At 38.6% G+C, this 15,690-nt stretch overlaps 1 protein-coding gene across 7 annotated transcripts in view; it reads left to right on the top strand.

Annotated features, from left to right (window-relative positions):
• The first annotated feature begins 4,553 nt into the window (after positions 1-4,553).
• Positions 4,554-15,690, top strand: part of PIK3R4 (phosphoinositide-3-kinase regulatory subunit 4) — a 90,740-nt gene continuing 79,603 nt past the window's right edge. For 5 of the 7 annotated variants that reach the window (XR_003518329.1, XM_027585642.1, XM_027585639.1 and 2 more), the window contains exons 1-3: positions 4,554-5,074; positions 5,873-6,649; positions 14,203-14,336. Coding sequence is in view for 6 of the 7 variants with exons in the window: in XM_027585642.1 (XP_027441443.1) it covers positions 5,917-6,649; positions 14,203-14,336 (867 nt within the window). In the remaining variant the exon portion in view is untranslated. Of the gene's footprint in view, positions 5,075-5,869; positions 6,650-14,202; positions 14,337-15,690 lie in introns of all 7 variants that reach the window. The other 2 variants (XM_027585641.1, XM_027585640.1) reach the window with 2 other exon arrangements.

Below are 15,690 nucleotides of genomic sequence, written 5' to 3'. Positions count from 1 at the left end.
CAGTGGCTATCATATTGGACAGTGAGGTCTAGAGGCTTGATTGGATTCAGGTTAAACATCCTTGGTAAGAATGCTTCATGGATGATACTGTGTACTGTCCATTGCATTATATCAGGAGCCTCATAGTACCTCTGTCCTACTATTAGTGATATTAAGTTTTATCATTTAGGTAAAGGGTTTGCTTGCCAGAATTTTCCACCATAAAAGATTCATTTTCCCCCCTTCCAAATGTAGAAAGTAATCTGTAGCTATTCCTTGGGCACCATGAGTCTATCCACACCCTTTGCCCAATGATTATGGAATCCATTGACAGTCCTTGTAGGAACCAATTATTATGCTGTAATTACAAAATGGTAATTTCTTATAATTCCCTTTGCATCTGTTAGCTGGCCATCTTCTACAAAAAAAGAAAATGTTTACTATTCACTGGAAGGTGTTGTTTACATTAGGAATTTTCCTTTACTCCTTTTCCTTAGGATGCAAGGATTACAGAGAGTCCACACGGGCACCTCGTAGGACTGGAAGTGCACTGGTGACGTGAGTAGCCAGGAGAGGTAAGGAAGTTTAGAGATCTGGAAGATGAATGGATTGGTTAAGCTAAGACTACTGTGGCAGGTAGATATCAACATTTCACTGGCTTAACACATAGGAGTTTACTTTTGCTTATGTAAAAGTTCTATGTGGGTGTTCCTACTTAACAGGTGGTCTTTCTCCAGGCTGTGATTTGGGGACACATGCCCCTATCATCTGGTGGCTCTGGCATTACCTAAGGCCTTGAAGTCCCTGCATCTAGGCTGAAGGAAAAGAGAGAACAGAGAAGGTCATTCACCTCTTAACTGCCTTGACCTGGAAGTGAAATACATAATTTCCACTTATACTTGCTAGAGAGAGCTAGTCAATTAGCCCCTCTTATATGCAAGGGGTGGGGTATTCCTCTAGTACAGCTACTTTCCTGAAACGTCTATTTTCTGTAGAAGGGACATTTAGTCATCTCTGCCACAATGTAGCTGAGAGGCCGTTGACTAGAGGATAGAAGTGTGTTTGCTGGCTCTTTCTCCTTTTTACTCCACTAGTGGCAAGTAAATTTTATTTTTTGATTTACTCTCAAAAGGACTAGGTGAGATTCCTTTTAAAAAAAGCCTCCTGGGCAGCCATGATTCCTATTTAAAAACAGGAAAAAAAAAAAAAAAGAAAGAATGGGAAAGAAAACCATAGAAGTGAGTATAGAAGTCATACTCTATGTATGAAAAATATTTCACGAATTACTTTACAAAATGTACTGGTGGGGAAAAATAGATGTGGGGAAAATGCAAGAGTGATCTAAATTGAGAGAGATTTATCCCATTTCTACACCGTAAGCTCTCTATTGAAGAGATGTTTAAAGCACTTACATACATGATATCTAGTATCTGAGATATGGATATAATCCTAAAATACTATCTCTAAATAACTGTGTATGTAGCAATTCTTTTTTTTAAAAGATTTTATTTATTTATTTATTTGAGAGAGATAAAGAAAGAGAGCACAGGTGTGCAGGGGGAGGGGGAGAGGGAGAGGGAGAGAAAGAATCTCAAGCAGACTCCCCACTGAGCACAGAGCCTGATGCAGGGCCAGATCTCATGACCCTGAGATCATGACCTGAGCCGAAATCAAGAGTCAGATGCTCAACTGACTGAGCCACCCAGGCACCTCATGTGTGTAGTAATTCTTATAAATATTTTAGACATTCCTAGTCCTAGAACTCATGATCTTGGCCCTAGTGGTCACAAACCTTATAAGGCCACATCTACTGATTCAAATATCTACTGAATGTCTACTGTGTGTCAGATACTATTCTGGTTGCTGAAGATACCTTGGTGAATAAGAATTACACAATCACTCACCTCATGGAGTTAATGGTCAGGTGGGAAAACAGACCTTAAACAAATAGTCAGCTCCCCTTCCCCAAATGAAGTGATTTCAGTAATAATAAGTGCTATGAAGAAAAGTTTTGTGTCGATGAGATTATAAAATGGTGGTGGTGGTGGTGGTGGTGGTGGTGGTGGAGAATTTCAGGAAAGACCTTCCAGGAGTACTGGCACTTAATTTGGGACTTGAAAGAAGAGCAAGTTTTGCTACATTGAGTGGGGGAAAGGGTGTTCTAAGTAGAGAAAAGAGTAAATTTGAAGGCCGAGTGGTAGAGAGAAGTTTGACAAGTTAGGAGCAAAGGGAGGCTATTGTGGGGGACTGAGAGGGACAATGAGTAATGCCAGTTACGGTGGGGTGTAGGGGTAGGAGTCAGATCATGCAGGGTTTTGTAGGCCAAGCTAAGGATTTTTAAGTTTAGCCTAACAACAAGAGAGGAGAATCTGGAAGTATGGAAGCATCCTTATGATTACACGATTATAATCTTTATGATTATAGTTGTAATTAAAAAAGATTACTCTAGCAGTAGCTATGTTAGACATGAAAACATTTTACAATAATTAATACAGTACTGGCAGGTCAATTAAATGGCAACTCAACGTACAGAAGAGAAAGTTCAGCAGAAGACCCACCCAAATATATATAGGAAATTTGTATGTGGTAAATATGACATTTCAAAATAAGTGGGGAGAAAATGGATTACTTATTAACATCTTGGGATACCTGAGTATCCTTCTTGAGAAAGAATAAAGTTGGACCTGTACTTCAGAATTTTTTTTTTATACTGCAGAAATTTAAGAACACAAAATGAAGTCATAAAAAACCCAGAAGAAATCATGGGAAAAGTACAAAAAATAATATTGTGGGTGGGGAATGCCTTTTCTGAGTAGGTTTCAAATCTAGGTATCACAATAATGGTAGCTTGTCCTAGGCCCTGGAGAGATGGCAGTAGATAGCTTCAAGGCATATTTTAGAGGTGGAATCATCAGGATGATGATATTGAATGGGGGTGGATGAAAGAGGGAGAGCGTAGAAAGATGTCTAGGTGACTTAATGACTTCTAAATTTGTAGTTTGAGGAATCCAGTGGGTGGTAATGTTGCCTCCTGAGATGGGGAATAAGGGAGGAGGGATTGCTGCAAGGATGATAAAAAAAAAATTCAGCTTTGTGTTAAAATATTTTGTGCTTCAAAGGACACAACCAAGAAAATGAAAAGACAACACAGAGAAAAACTATTTGCAAACCTGATAGGGGAGTTATATCCAGAATATATAAAGAACTCTTAAAACTCAATAATGAAAGGACAAATAACCCATGAAAAAATGGGCAAAAGATTTGATAGACATTTCTTTAAAGAAGATACATGGATGGCCAATAAGCACACAAAAAGATGATTAACAATATCATTAGTCATTAGGAAAATGCAGATAAAAACCACAATGAGATATTTTACACCCACTAGGATTGCTATAATCAAAAAGGTAGAAACTAACAATAGTAAATGACCATATGGAGAAAATGGAATCCTCCCATATTGCTGGTAGGAACGTAAAATGGTGCAGTAACTTTAAAAAACAGTTTGGCAGCTTATCAATCTGTTAAACATAGAGCTACCATATGATTCCATAATTTCATTCCTATATGCTTACCCTAGAGAAATAACACATGGCCACACGAAGCCTTCTACAGGAATGTTCATACAGCATTATTCATAATCAAAAAGTAGACACAACGCACCAAATGTCCACCAACTAATGAATGGATAAACAAAATGTGGAATCTTTATACAATAGAATATTTGGCAATAAAAAGAAATTTAAGTATTGATACAAGTTACAAGAGAGATAATCCTCAAAAACATGTGAGGTGAGAACAGTCAAAAAACTACATATTGTATACCGTGTATATGAAGTATCCAGAATAGGCAAGTCTATAGAAACAGAATATGGATTAGTAATTACCTAGGGCTGGGACGGGGAGGAGATAGGGAGGGAATAGGAGTGACTACGTATGATTACAAAATTTTTTTTGGGGGGGTAATGAAAATGTTCCAAAATTAAATTATAGAGATGATTGAACCACTCTGTAAATATATAAAAAGCCATTGATTTGTATGTTTTATTTTATTTTTTAAAGATTTTTTATTATTTATTCGAGACGGAGAGTGAGAGAGAGAGCATGAGCAGGGGGAGAGGCAGAGGGAGAAGCAGGCTTCCCGCTGAGCAGGGAGACCGAGGTGGGGCCCGGTCCCAGGACCCCGGATCATGACCTGAGCCGAAGGCAGACGCCCAACCATCTGAGCCACCCAGGCGCCCGAGTTGTATGTTTTAAACAGGTGTACTTTATATTATGTAAATTATATCTCTAATAAAGCTCTTAAAAAAATTCAACTCGTGATATATTAACTTTCTTAAATAAACCTGTGAATTCTCTTAAAGAACTCTGTTCTGGGGATGTCAGAAGCCGCAGAGTTTGGGGAACGATAGAAGACCAGGATGGGAAATAAATTGACAGAACATTTTATTTTCTTCCTCCAGGTGCTTCGAATGAGGCCACGCCCTTTCTTCGTTCCCTAGCAACCAACTCCCTCGGCACTAGCTCTCTTCCTCAAGCCTTACTCTGTCGTCACTTCCGCTCTGCGACGGGAAGTGAGGTTAGAGCCGGCAGCTTTCCCGGGAGTTTGGCGTTTACTGGTCGGCTTCCGCTGAAGAAGTGGTATTTCCCTGCAGCCTTGCGCTCTATCCCGGGTCCCACCTGCCGGCCTGGTGGTGAGGCTCTGGAGTCTAGAGGTCTTCGAGGGTCCAGAGATACGCGCGAGAGGAAGGTGAGGCCCGGGAACGCATGGTTCCCAGGGCAGAGTAGGGTACTGGCGGGGACAACTCTTGGGGTATATGTGGCATCCCTTCAGCTTGGCTTCGTTTATCTACTGCGGCACCGAGAGCTTTTCACTTCTCCCCTGCGGACCACCTTGGTTTCTGGAAATTGGGACTTTTCGGCCTCCCTCCCCCAACGTCCCACCTCCTGCCTTTGAAGGAAGACCCCTCATACAGAAGGCTCGCCCAGGGCTCCCCTGGCTGCTGACTCCCAATCGCGCGCAGACCCTGAAGTGATCCGTCATGACCTCAGTGTGAGCTAGTGACCAACTTGTGACACTTTCCGGAGTCCTAGGGTAAATGTTTATCTGCGCGTATGGTCGTGTGTGTATGAGTGTCCTTTATTTCCTGCAAATTATGAGCTAGGGGAATCCTGGGCTGTGTTTGGCAAGTGTGTGTTTTGGCTTTTCTTTAACTTTTCTGCCAGTGTTTTTTCCTTGTTCTTGCACATCAGACGACTTCATGCCGCCTGTTAGGTGGTAAGAATTAGCACACTGGAATTCCAGCACACTGGAATTAGGCTGGAAGCGCCCAGAAGTTACTGATTTCTTTTTTTTTTTTTGGATCTTAGCTTGGTCTTTGAGGAGTTCAGTGACCTATTTGATTTAGGCGATTTTTAGTCCGTTTTAAGTTTTTATTTTTAATTATTGTCACTTTTTATTTTTAAGTTTTTAATGTGTTTGTGTCTTACATCCAAGACCACAGGTTCTTCTTGGACAGAGACTGTCATATAGTATTGTTGTGACCCTCATAGCCTCAGGCACAATGCTGAACACAGAGTAAAGGCTCATTAATTTTTAAATTTAAATGGTGGAAAATACACATTCTAACATTTTCAACTTAATATTGAAGGGGTCTCTTTAAAGATAGTTCAGCTCCTGGAAAGGAAAACATAAAATAACAAAGTCTTTTTAGATAGATGTGTTTAAAATTTAGAGGCTGCCTAGAAGACTAGATACAGTGCTTTCAGTGGAAGAGAAATGTGCATCTATCTTTTAGGAAGAGAACGTAAATAATGGTGTTTCATTGCTTGTATCTTTTCTTCTCCTCCTCCTCATTCTTTTTATTTTATTTGTCTTTTTTTTTTTAAGTAGGTGTTGTATCCTGACTTACAGACCTAGAGGTGCTTGTTGCCATTATGGGAAATCAGCTTGCTGGCATTGCTCCTTCCCAGATCCTTTCTGTGGAGAGTTATTTCTCAGACATCCATGACTTTGAATATGATAAAAGCCTGGGAAGTACTCGGTTTTTTAAAGTTGCTCGAGCGAAGCACCGAGAAGGCCTGGTGGTTGTGAAGGTCTTTGCAATTCAGGATCCCACATTGCCTTTAACCAGCTATAAACAAGAGCTGGAGGAACTGAAAATCAGGCTTCATTCTGCACAGAACTGTCTACCTTTTCAGAAAGCAGTAGAAAAAGCGTCTGAGAAAGCAGCCATGCTCTTTAGGCAGTATGTGCGAGACAACCTCTATGATCGCATCAGTACCCGTCCATTCTTAAATAACATTGAGAAGCGTTGGATTGCTTTCCAGATCCTAACAGCGGTGGACCAAGCACACAAATCTGGAGTCCGTCATGGGGACATCAAGACTGAGAATGTAATGGTCACCAGTTGGAATTGGGTCCTTCTAACTGATTTCGCCAGTTTTAAGCCCACTTATCTTCCAGAGGACAACCCAGCAGATTTCAACTATTTCTTTGACACTTCTAGGAGGAGAACTTGCTATATTGCTCCTGAACGTTTTGTCGATGGTGGATTGTTTGCCACTGAGTTAGAATATATGAGGGATCCTTCAACTCCACTTGTAGACTTAAATAGTAATCAGAGAACAAGAGGAGAGTTGAAGAGGGCAATGGATATCTTTTCAGCAGGTATTCGAATTGGTCAAATTTGCCAAGGGGGGATGTGCCTATATTTTAACTGGAACATTGAAATGTAGCTTTTAGAAAATCCCATATGTTGAAAAATTATTTTCTTCGTATCTCATACACTATTCAGATAGATACAGCAGTTTTTCTTTGGACATGTTTAATTGCCTAGGAAATGTAGAGTGGTTCATTTATTCAAATATTTAAAAAAGATTTGAATTCTTCTGTATGTATCAGGCATGTCTTTTTTTGTTTGTTTGTTTTTGAAGTAAACTCTACCCCCGATGTGGTGCTCAAACTCATGACTCACGATCAAGAGTCGCATGTTCTACCCACTGAGCCAGCCAGGTACCCCAAGGCACTGTCTTAAGTGCTAGAGGTGGGTGGACAGTTATGACCCTCTTTTCAAGGTGTTTACATTTAATGGGGAGATAGATATATTGAAAAAGGACATTTCAATGCAGAGTGATTTGCTGTGGGGGTGATAAGCACAGGGTGCTGTTATAGGAGTATAGAAATATTTAAGTTAGTCTCCATGGTATGGGTAGAGAGGCAGTATCAGGAAAGGCCTCTTTATTGGAAAGATCATATAAGTTTTTTAAAGATTTATTTATTTTAAAGAGAGAGTGCTCGCTTGTGTGTGCACGAGTTGGGGGAGGGGCAGAGGGAGAGAATCTTCAAGCCAACTCCCCGCTGGGCAGGGAGCTTGACTTTGGGCTTGATCTCAAGACCCAAGAGACATGACTTGAACTGAAACCAAGAGTCAGATGCTTAACTGAGCCCCTGGAAGGATGAAGTTTTTTTTAAGATTTTATTTTAATTATTAGAGAGAGCACAAGAAGGGGTAGAGTCAGAGGGAGAAGCAGACTCCCCACTGAGCAGGGAGCCCGATGCGGGACTCGATCCCAGAACTCTGGCTGGGATGAGGACCTGGGCCGAAGGCAGTCACTTAACCAGCTGAGCCACCTAGGCGCCCTGGAAGGATGATTTTTAAATGGAACTAAAAGATGATAGGGAGCTAGCTATGGCAAAGATAGCTTGTTTCAGGCAGAGTGTTGCTTATACAAAGACTTGAAGACCAGAGCATGAGGCACTGATTTATTAGGACACTTCAAGTAGTTTACTCTATCTGGAACATAGAGTGTAGAGTGTGAGGTAAGCATGCCCCAGATCAGAAAGGGTCTGGCATGCCCGTGCTAGCCTACAGGGGCATTATCAGATAAGTATTTTAGATAAACCCTGTAGCATGGAGAGTAGATTGCAGGAGAGCTACCTTGGAGAGGGGAAAACTAGCTAGAAGTAAACTGCTGTAGCCCAGATAAGACATGACCCTGACAAGCTTAAAGTTGTGATAGAATTGGAGAGGGAGTGGAAAAAAGAATACTTCAGAGGTAAGTAGAATTGTTAGGACTTGGTGATTGATTGGTAGGTGAAATCAAGAACACTCCTTTCACCCTGGCTTGGGAAATTGGGTGGATTGGCAATGATGGTCACTGATGTAGGAGAGATGGGAGGATGAACAGGTAAAGGGGATGGGAAGATGAAGTCTCATTAGATATGTTGAGTTGAAGGTGTCTGGGGGATACCCTGGAGGAGTACAACAGGCAGTTGCTTATAAAGGTTTGGTGCATAGAGGTTTGGGATGGAGTTGGAGATTTGGTAGTTACCAGGAAATAGGTAGTGATTGTAGCCAAGGTAATGGGTTTGTAACCAGTGAGAGTTTGTAGAAAAGTGAATCTTAAGCTTTTTGGGGATCCCCTTAGAGGTTTTGATGAAATCAATGGCCTTCTCTAGAAGAAAGCACCATACATTAATACACATTATTTCATATACACACACCACTTGAAGCCAGGCCATGGAGTCTAGATTCTTTATGAACTTTTGGGAAGAGAAATGGGCTGAAAATGGTATCCTGAGGAATACCATGTGAACTCTGTATGTATCAGTGCCATTTTTCATGAATTTTGCAAAGGTTGGGTTTAATCTGTAGGTCCACTGCAAAGAAAATGTAAATTGAATGGTATTTTAGATTACTTAGGAAAAGTAACGTAATTAATGAAGAAGTGTATTTCATTGAGGGTAGTGAACAAGAATTGTTACACAGGTTTGTAACCTCTTTTGGTCCATTCAGCTTACTGATCTGTGTCCTGAGATAATACTGAGGGGTGTTTTTTGATAAGCTTAGAGTTAGCTTCCAGGCTGTGAATATAACAAGATTAGAAATGTAATTCATCAGAGTCCCAACTTTATTATCAGTGAATTTATCAAAATTTTTGGCAAACCATTTTTACTTTTAAAATTCCTGTAGCTTAGAAATGTGATCACTTTAATCTCAGGATCATTTATAGGCTTTTTTTTTTTTAACTGAGGTATAATTGGCATATAACATTACATCCTTGTGACTTATTTTATAACTAGAAGTTTGTTAGAGTTTTAAAATTTCAAGGGTCAATGAAAAGTTTATCATTTCTGTGTGCATTATAGTTCCATAAACTTGCTCAGCATTTGTTTTTCTAGACTAAGAGTCCTATACTCTATTGGCTGAAGATAGGCCCTTTAAATTTTTTTTTAAGAGGTGGGTGGTATATGTCCACTTTGTACTGCTCCTAAGATTTGATGTAGGCTCTTTGGGTTTTGAATGTTTCTTTTCTCCACCTTGATGCACATCCATGGTTCCTGGCTGCTAGTTTTGGAGAAGGGTATATATTCTCAGTCTCTGGTCACATAAGTGGGCAGAACCCTTTTCCTGGAGATCTTTCATTCATTGCTTGACAAATATTTGAGTATTATCTGTCAATTATGTATGAGACACTGTGTTGTGTACATGTTGGGAATACAGCTCTGAACAAGACAAGTTTTTGCCCTTAAGGAGCTTATGTTCTAGTGAAGTAGAGAGAGAATAAACAAGTAAACACGTTAATTTTCATTAGGTGATAAGTGCTGTGATGGAGTTATGACTTTTAAGTGTTATGACAAAGGTTGGTAGGAGACAACTTTAGATAAAATGGTCAGAGAAGACCTCCTCTATGAGAAGGTAACATTTGAGCTGATACCTGAATTATAAGGACTTAGTGTTGATGAAGACACCTTGAACAATTTGTTCCATAGGGAAATACCACCTAATAACACCTTTTCCAGAAACCATTCTCAAAGTTGCAAGAAAAAAGTCCTATATTCACCTCTGTATTAGTTTGCTAGGGCTGCCATGACAAAATATCTCAGACTTGGTAGCTTAAACAAAATTTATTTTCCCTCCATTCTAGAGGCTGGAAGTCCAAGATCAAGGTGCCAGCAGGCGTGATTTCTCCTGAAGCCACTCTCTTTGGGTTGCAGATGGCCACCTTCTCACTGTGTACTCATAAGGTCTCTTCCTTGGTGCCCCTTAAAAGGACACCAGTCACAGTGGACTTATGACCTTATTTAACTTTAATTACCTTTTTAAAGACCTTGTCACCTGTATTTAGTCAGGTTAAAGGTACTGGGTGTTAGGGCTTAAATATATGAATTTTGGGGAGAGGGAGAGACACAACTCAGTCCATAACAATCCCCATTTAGTTGTAAATAGTCAAATGTAGCTATGTTTCTTTCCGACTTTTTACTTGGAAATTATTTCAAACTTAGAATACTTTAAAAACTTGCAGAAGAGAATCCCCAGATTCACTTGGTTAACATTTTGCTCCACTTGCTTTATCACCTGTACATTTTTTTTGCACCCTGCCCCACCCCCCATGATTTTCCCCTGATTAAGTTACATACATCATGGCCCTTTACTTCTAAATACTTCAGTATATATATCCAAGATCCTATTCTCTTACATAACACATAATTGTATGTTGCAGTTATTAACTGCAGCAAATTTAACATTGATAAAATAATTTACAATTTTAATTCTAATTTGTTTTTGACCCAATAATGTCCCTTACGGCATTTTAACTGCTCCAGGGCGGGACCCAGTCTGGGGTTTGGTATTGCATTTAGTTGTCATGTCTCTTTAGCTTCCTTTGATGTAGAACATCTTCATAGCCATTTTTTGTCATCATGACATTGACATTTTTTGAATACTACCTCTCCCCTTAAATTTTTAAAAATTATTTTTATGCTTTTTATTTTAAATGATAGAAGTTGCAAAAATAGTGAAGAATGCTTCTCCCAGCTTCCCCACTAGTGATATCTTATGTGACCAGTACCACCTCAAAGTCTGGAATTGACACTGGAGCATTATTGTTAACTAGATATAGACCTTACTCAGTTTTCACTGGCTTTTACCTGCATTGTGTGTTTGTGTGTGCTCACGCATGTGCTCATGCACCTCACTCCACCCCTTTGTTTTTTCATAGGATGTACCTCATTTAGGGTTTGTCTGATTTTTCTTTTTGATTCAGATTATTCATTGTCAGTATACCGTATATGTGATGATACATCTTCACAGTATCACATCTAGAGACAAATGATGTTTGTTGGTGATGTTAATTTTGATCACCTGGTCAAGGTCTTGCCTGGTTCTACCCTCTATAGTTACCTTTTGTTTTTTTAATCCCTTGCAACTAATAAGCAGCCTGTGGGAAGAAACTTAAAGACCATGCAAATACAGAAATATGCAAATACAGACCAGTCATCACAACTTCCTTCTTGATTTGGCATCCATTGCTGATTCTTGCCTGATCCAGTCTTTGATTACAAATGATGATTTTCCAACTCTAGTACTTCCTCCACAGTCACCAGTAGGCCCTCAGCATTCTGGCATACTCAAGTGTCCTCTCTTTCCCCTCATTTTTTTTTTTTTTTTTAATTATTGGTATGGACTTACTAATTCCTGCACACAGTTTGCTGGTATTTTTTGGAGGATTTTTGTGTCTATATTCATCAGGAATATTGGTGTGTGTAGTTTTCTTTTCTTGCGATGTCTTTGGTTTGGTACCAGGGTAATTTTGAATGAGTTGGAAAGTGTTCCCTCTTCTCCTGTTTCTTTGGGACAACTTGTGAAGGATGGTTAAGTATTTTAACATTTGACAGACTGTGAAGCCTCTGTTAAGGCATCTTGTCTTAGGCTTTTCTTTTGTGGAATGTTTATTATTAATCCAATTTCTTTACTTTATAAGGTCTATTGAGATTTTGTTTCTTTTTAAATCAGCTTTGGTAATCTGTATCTTTCCAGGAATCTGTCCATTTTATTTAGGTTATCTAATTTGTTGGCATACAGTTGTTCAAAATATAGTTCTTTTTCATTTCTGTAAGGTTGGTAGTGTGTCTCCTTTTTCATACCTTATTTTAGTAGTTTGAGACATCTATCTTTTTAGTCGGAGTCTGTCAATTTTGTTGAGCTTTTCAAAGCACCAACCTTAGATTTTGTCGATGCTCTCTATTGTGTTCTATTCTGTTTCACAAATTTCCATGCCAGTCTTTATTATTCCTTTCCTTCTGTTTGCTTTGGTTTTAGTTTACTTTTCTTGTTTCTTAAGGTTAAGGTTAAGTTATTGTCCTGCACGCTTTTAAAATATAGGTGTTTATAGTTAACACATTTCCTCTAAACATTGTCCTAGTTGCCTCCCATATGTTTTGTATGTTGTGTTTTCATTTTCATTCATCACAAAGTATTTTTCTAATTTCCCTTTGATACATTTATTATTTAGGAATGTGTTGTTTAATTTCTACATATTTGTGAATTTTTCAAGCTTTCTTCTTACTGATCTCTTATTCCATTGTGGTTTGAAGGACATGATTTGTATGATTTCAGTCCTTTTTTAAACTTACTGAGGCTTGTTTTATGGCCTAGCATATGGTCTAACCTGGAGAGTGTTCCATGTGTACCTGCGAAGAATTTGTATTCTGCTGTTGTTGGGTGGAGTGTTCTTTTGATGTCTGTTTAGATCCAGTTGGTTTGTAGTGTTGGTCTGGTCTTCTTTTTTCCTTCTTGCTTATGGTGTTTTTTTTTTTTTAAAGATTTTATTTATTTGTTTATTTGAGAGAGTGAGAATGAGAGAGAGAGAGAGAGAGCACATGAGAGGGGGGAGGGTCAGAGGGAGAAGCAGATTCCCCACTGAGCAGGGAGCCCGATGTGGAACTCGATCCCGGGACTCCAGGATCATGACCTGAGCCGAAGGCAGTCGCTTAACCAGCTGAGCCACCCAGGCGCCCGCTTATGGTGTTTTTAATAGCTATTTTAAGTCTTTTATTCTAAAACTTGTTACAAATAGGTAGAGATTAATTTAAGAACTTTATTAAGTGTTTATTATGTGTCAGGAACTATTTTAGTTCCTGGAAATTTTTTTAGTGAGCAAAATAGATGAAAATCCCTTCCTTGTGGAGTTTACATTCTGGTGGGTATACAAGATGGTAAAGAAAATAAATACATAATATATTTAATTTGGCAGTTGGTGCTGTGTGGAAAAACAGCAGGGAAAGGGAAAAGGAAACATGCCAGTCAAGAAGTATGGGGTAGTTGTGGTGGTGGGGCTTGCCATTTTAAACTGGTTAGTTTACTAACTGCTAATATCCTAAATGACATTTGATGAAGGACCTGAAGAAGGTGGAGGTGTAAATCAGGTGGACATTTTGGGGAGTAGCATTCTAGGTAGAGAGACCAGCAGATGCAGATGCTGTGAACTAAGGTTATTTAAGGATCTTTTTAAGACTTGTGAAATATAGGAGTGCCTGGGTGGCTCAGTTCGTTGAGTGTTTGACTCTTGATTTCAGCTCAGGTCATGATCTCAGAGTCATGAGATCGAGCCCCACATGGGGTTCCACATTGAATCTGGAGCCTGCTTAAGATTCTTTCCCTCTGCCAACCCCCCCTCCCCCGCAATCCCACATGCACCTACACTCTTTCTCTTTCTGTCTTAGAAAAAAAAAGACTTGTGAAATGCAGGTCATATAATTCAGTGAAACTGGTTTGTCCTTTTTGGAATGTGGATAGATTTTTTTTATTCCTTGTTTGAAGGTTATGTAAGTGCAGAATGATTGGGTTATCTTTCCTTCCCTTTCTAGTCTTATACCTATACTTTGTAGCACTCCTCATGTTTGTTTACTTGTTTATTTTATGTCTTCCTAGAATGAAAGCTTCATGAGGATTTTATCTATTATATGCACTGCTAGTGTCTAGTGTATAGTAGACACCTAATAACTTTTTGTTTGATGGTGAATAAATGAGTTGTCAGATGTGAATTCTCAGTTCCTTATGAACTTAATGTCTAAAATAAGTCCATACTTAAAAAAAATCATTATTTCCTGTGACTTGTAATCTATCTGTAAATATATGTATGTATATATTATATACATTCATTTTAAATTAGAGAACTAGGAAGTAATTTCATTTGATTTTTATTTTTTAAGATGGAGAAATACTCATTGGGCTTCTTTTGACTTTACACTGAAACTGATGATAAGGCAATAGACATTTTCCTGTCTTGCTTGATCGTAGTTGTATGTTGCATTAAAATTTTTAATTCAGTTTACTTAGGGATTTTCATTTTGAGTTTTGCAAATTTTCTGAATTCTTGATCTGTATTAAAGATATCTTGTATTGCATATTTAATGGATTTATATCTGTTATTTTCCAGGTTGTGTTATAGCTGAGCTTTTTACAGAAGGTGTACCGCTGTTTGATCTCTCTCAACTTCTGGCTTACAGAAATGGACAGTTTTTCCCGGAACAAGTGCTAAATAAAATTGAAGATCGCAGTATCAGAGAATTGGTAACTATGCTACAAGTATTCTCCACTAGGTTTTAATAGAATTGTGTTCTCACTTTTGCATTAGACAGCTCTCTGGAATTTTATGAATTTGGAACAAAGCAATAAAGCCCCATAGACAATTACGAACAGCCTATTTTTATTTACTTTGTTAGGGAGAAGTGTATAATACTTTACCTCTTTTCAGGCACAGAGCTCATTTGACTAAATTTTATATGTATATAAACCATGCATAATGTTATACACACACACACACACACACACACACACACACACACACACGCACACACGCACATACGCATGTCTTCAGCTCTGCTTTGGATAGATTTGGGAGGAGGTAAAAGAGGTGCCTTAGGGTTAGAGAGGTTGTCCAGGATAGAGCTTGCTAGTAAGAAATGAAGAAGACATACATCTAAAATGAAAGAGACAGGAAACATCACCTTGAATATAATGCAGTATTATAGGGCCATTTCATATAGAAACACCTAGCTTGGTATGTCTCTCTTGAGGGTGTTCTGGAAAGGAAGGCTATAGAATCACTAATTAGTATAGCAGAACAGATATAAAGAATTCTGTGGGAGGTCACATAAGCCATATATCCACCTTACTGTTTGAGGGGATCTTTATTAAGTCCATCAATATAGTAACTGATGGCTTATAATGATGATGACTCTCAGTCATGGAAAGTTATAGTATATTAAAATATTCTGTAGTTAGGTAGGGAAATATAGAATACATTTAATTTCTCTTACAAATGGCAAGTATTAAAAAATAAGATGTTTTAGAGGAAGCCAGTTTAGCTCATCTTCAGTGAACCGTGCACTGGTTTAGGAGTTGGTATACCTGGCTGTTCTGTCTTTGGGTTTGGCACTCATTTGTCACATTACATTGGCTAAGTGACTTCATGAGTTTGGGCCTGCATTTTCTTAACTATGAAAGGAGTGAATCTGATGAATCTTTAAGGCTTAATCTGAATGTAACAGGAATTCTGTTTAAGTCACTTTTCCTGATATTTATAGTTCATTTGATTCTCTGCAAGTTCAATGCTAGGTGCCTATTTAGAATATAAACAGAAAGCTCTAACTAGATATGTTTTTATGATATTTTAAGTATTTAAATAATGACTGATTCACTGAAGATCTAGGAAAAATTAAGCTGTGCTCTGTATATTGAAAGAAAATTATTTCCCTAAGATGTCAGAAAAGATGACAAATTCACATTAGGTATATCATCTCTAGGGTTTATAGGATTTAACATCTCTACTACACTTGAGAAGTTTAAACCACTGATTCCCTTTTTGACTAGATCCTAGAACTACACTTAAACCATGTAGTCCCTTGGACTTGTGGTATTAAGA

The sequence above is a fragment of the Zalophus californianus genome, chromosome 1 (genome assembly GCF_009762305.2).
Source record: "Zalophus californianus isolate mZalCal1 chromosome 1, mZalCal1.pri.v2, whole genome shotgun sequence".
Taxonomy (NCBI): Eukaryota; Metazoa; Chordata; class Mammalia; order Carnivora; family Otariidae; genus Zalophus; species Zalophus californianus.
Note: the sequence above shows the minus strand (reverse complement) of the source record. Positions and strands in the feature narration are given on the sequence as shown.